The 2,746-nt window shown below is 57.8% G+C and overlaps 1 protein-coding gene across 1 annotated transcript; it reads right to left on the bottom strand.

Moving 5' to 3' along the window:
- Positions 1–283: 283 nt before the first annotated feature.
- Positions 284–2,651, bottom strand: LOC113205859 (uncharacterized). Its single transcript, XM_026421636.2, has 2 exons — positions 2,308–2,651; positions 284–1,979 (listed from the first exon to the last, which is right to left on the bottom strand). The coding sequence occupies exon 2, from the start codon at positions 1,971–1,973 to the stop codon at positions 471–473; it is 1,503 nt and encodes a 500-aa protein (XP_026277421.1). The 5' UTR covers positions 1,974–1,979; positions 2,308–2,651; the 3' UTR covers positions 284–470.
- Positions 2,652–2,746: the final 95 nt, after the last annotated feature.

Here is a 2,746-nt window from a genome sequence, read left to right as displayed (position 1 = left end):
AACCCGACCCGGCCAACCCCATCTGCGCCGGTGCTGGCGGGGCCGCTGCTGGGCTGGACCTGGGGCAAAGGCATGGCAGCTGCATTCTACCGCAGTGTGAAATCGCACATCCCTCTCTCTTCCCCCCTCCCTGCCAAACATGCTCTTCCCTCACATCTTCCCTAAAACATTTTGACTTCCAATTATAATCTCTACTTCTAAATTTTTCTATCCGCTTCAAGCAACGTTTAATTTTTTTATATGTAATGAGAGGATTAAAGGTTAAAATGAAAAAGTGCCCTCGTTAAGTGTACTACAACAATGTATTTTATTGAAAACTTGATTGCAATTATTGTGACTTTTTAACTCACTCCTTACAATATAGGTGATACACAAAATCAGACAGGTACCTAACAATGTACACACATCATTCATCATTGAACAAGACAGTTAGCAAAGCCCGTCAAAGTGCAAGAGGTCCGACAGATCCATCAGACACAGCTTGACTGGCAGCTGTTGTAATGTTTCAAATCACTGACATGGAACCAGAGGCCGACAGACGCATGGTCTTCTGGGGAGGCACACTTGCCCACGGGGTGCGCGAAAACACCGACGTACTTGTATTTGTGCAATTTATTCTCGAGACTTAGGCGGCAAGGCAGTCGGCGGCAGACCCCGCAGGGGTGACCCGCAGAGCAGACGTAGGAATGTAGCTCCACATGGAGCGAGGGGTTCGCCGATAGAATGTCCTTGAGTCTGTTGGTGTGCAGCATGGCGTGCGGGCAAATCCACCGCGTGAGTTCAAAGATCTCGTGCCGGTACAGCTGCAGGCTCCGCAGAGACGGGTTGGTGTCGGGGGTGATCACCGACAGCAGTTGTTGGGACGCCACGTTCACCTTGAACCTCCGCAGAGTGGGCAGCGAGGGCAGCGCTTGCTCCAGCAGCGACTGCAACCGGGCGAGCGCTCCCCCTTCGTGCTCCACGTACAGCGACTCCAGTTGGGAACCTTCGCACGAGGTCAGCCCCCCAATCAGCTCGACGATGCTGTTGTTTCTCGACGCATGGTGCTCCACGTCGTGCAGAACGTGCGTTTGATTATCGAACACGTGGACGTCGCGTAGCTGGGTGGCGCGGCGGAGCAGCTCGGCCGCCCCCGCAGTGTTGGCGGCGATGCCCTTGTGGGAGGACATGACGGTGAGTCGCAGCTCCCGCAGCGACTCGCACGCCGCCACGCCGTCCAGGCCGGGTATCAGACAGCAGTGCAGCTTGCGCAGGTTCGGCATGCCGGCCAGCAGGCGCGCCGGCGAGGCGGCGGGGGCGGGAGTGTAGAACGAGTCGGGGATGGGGACCAAGTCCACGTCCTCCAGGGTGGTGGCGTGCCGGGCCAGCACGCTCTCGAGGAAGTGCTCCGTCGCCTGGCGGAGGTGGCAAGATAACTTCCTCAGGGTCGGTACGACGGTGCCGTCCTCGACGAGGCGGGACGACTTTGGCAGGTTGCCCTCCACGTCTACGCTAAGACTAATCTTCACGCCAGACGTCGAGGCCAGCGACATGAGCAGCAAGCTGAGCGCGTCGTCTGCTGCAGCTGCGTCCTTATTCCTGGCACTCCTGAAGCTCACGCTCACGGCCCTCAGCCGGCCGGCCACCTGCTGCTGTCTGATGAGCCTGGCAGCAGGCTGGACTTCTTTGGCACCCACATACAAGGACAGCTCCCTCACGGCGCACGTGGCGACGAACAGAGTGAGGCGGGGCCCGTCCGAGGGTCGTTGTTTGTGCCAGTTGTCGACCACGAGCTCGCGCAAGCACGGCGCCAGGCGCAGCACGGCGCACTGGCATATGTTTCCGTGGCCGAAGGAAGCGCGCCGGTGCCGCCAGACGTCCGGGTGCAGGGCCAGGCCACCGAACCTCTTGCACACGAGGCGGCAGGCCAGGACGGCCACCTCGCTCAACAGCGACATCACCCTCACCAGAACGTCGTCCGGAAGCTGGTCCATGATGAGCTGTGCGGACGCGACAGGACACAGTCAGAGGGTATTTTGCCGGAGGAAAATCGGCGCCCATAGAGGAAAAACATGACTGTCCGACCTGTTTTCCCCTGAACGATGACGTCGCGTGTGGCAGTCAGCCAATTAGCGCGCAAGCATGAGTCGCGCCTTATGTCAATATGTTGTTCTGAAGTGCCTGTTTTTGCCCCCTCTCCTATCTGACATAAGCTATTGTGACCGCCATCTTTGGCAAGTTGAGCAGTCATGCAAACAGATCGAGCAGTCATGCTTTTCTTCTTTAAGTTCCGGTTGGCTAACAGCGGAATATCCTATTGCAACTCACCCGCACTTATCAAAAATTGTTTCACCATACGCTGGGGTAGCAATGAGGCTGGGTCCAGCGAGAACGGCGCCGTCCTGGGAGGAGCTGGGTCCTTACAGCCTCCACCTCGACCGACAAACTGACGACGACTGACGACGACTGACGACGGGACAGACGGACGAACGACTCGAACCTCGGCCCTCAACCCGGCTGAAAACGGGTGGGGATTCGTAGGAGGGATATAACCTGGAGGGATTCGTAACGTCCCCTCGAGACCAGTGACTAAGGCACTACTGGGAAACCCTTCGGTCGAGGTCGGGGTGCTGCAACAACACACGACGCCACACCCGAACTCCTGCTCCTATGCGCCCCTGTTCTGTTGTAAAGAAGAAGCGAGTGGGGGGGGGAGGGGGGTTACAGTTGTGGTAGAAACAGTCTTGGGGACTTGGGGGCGGTATTT

The sequence above is a fragment of the Frankliniella occidentalis genome, unplaced genomic scaffold (genome assembly GCF_000697945.3).
Source record: "Frankliniella occidentalis isolate FOCC.00 unplaced genomic scaffold, Focc_3.1 Scaffold3958, whole genome shotgun sequence".
NCBI lineage: Eukaryota > Metazoa > Arthropoda > Insecta > Thysanoptera > Thripidae > Frankliniella > Frankliniella occidentalis.
This window is presented reverse-complemented; position numbering and strand designations above follow the sequence as displayed.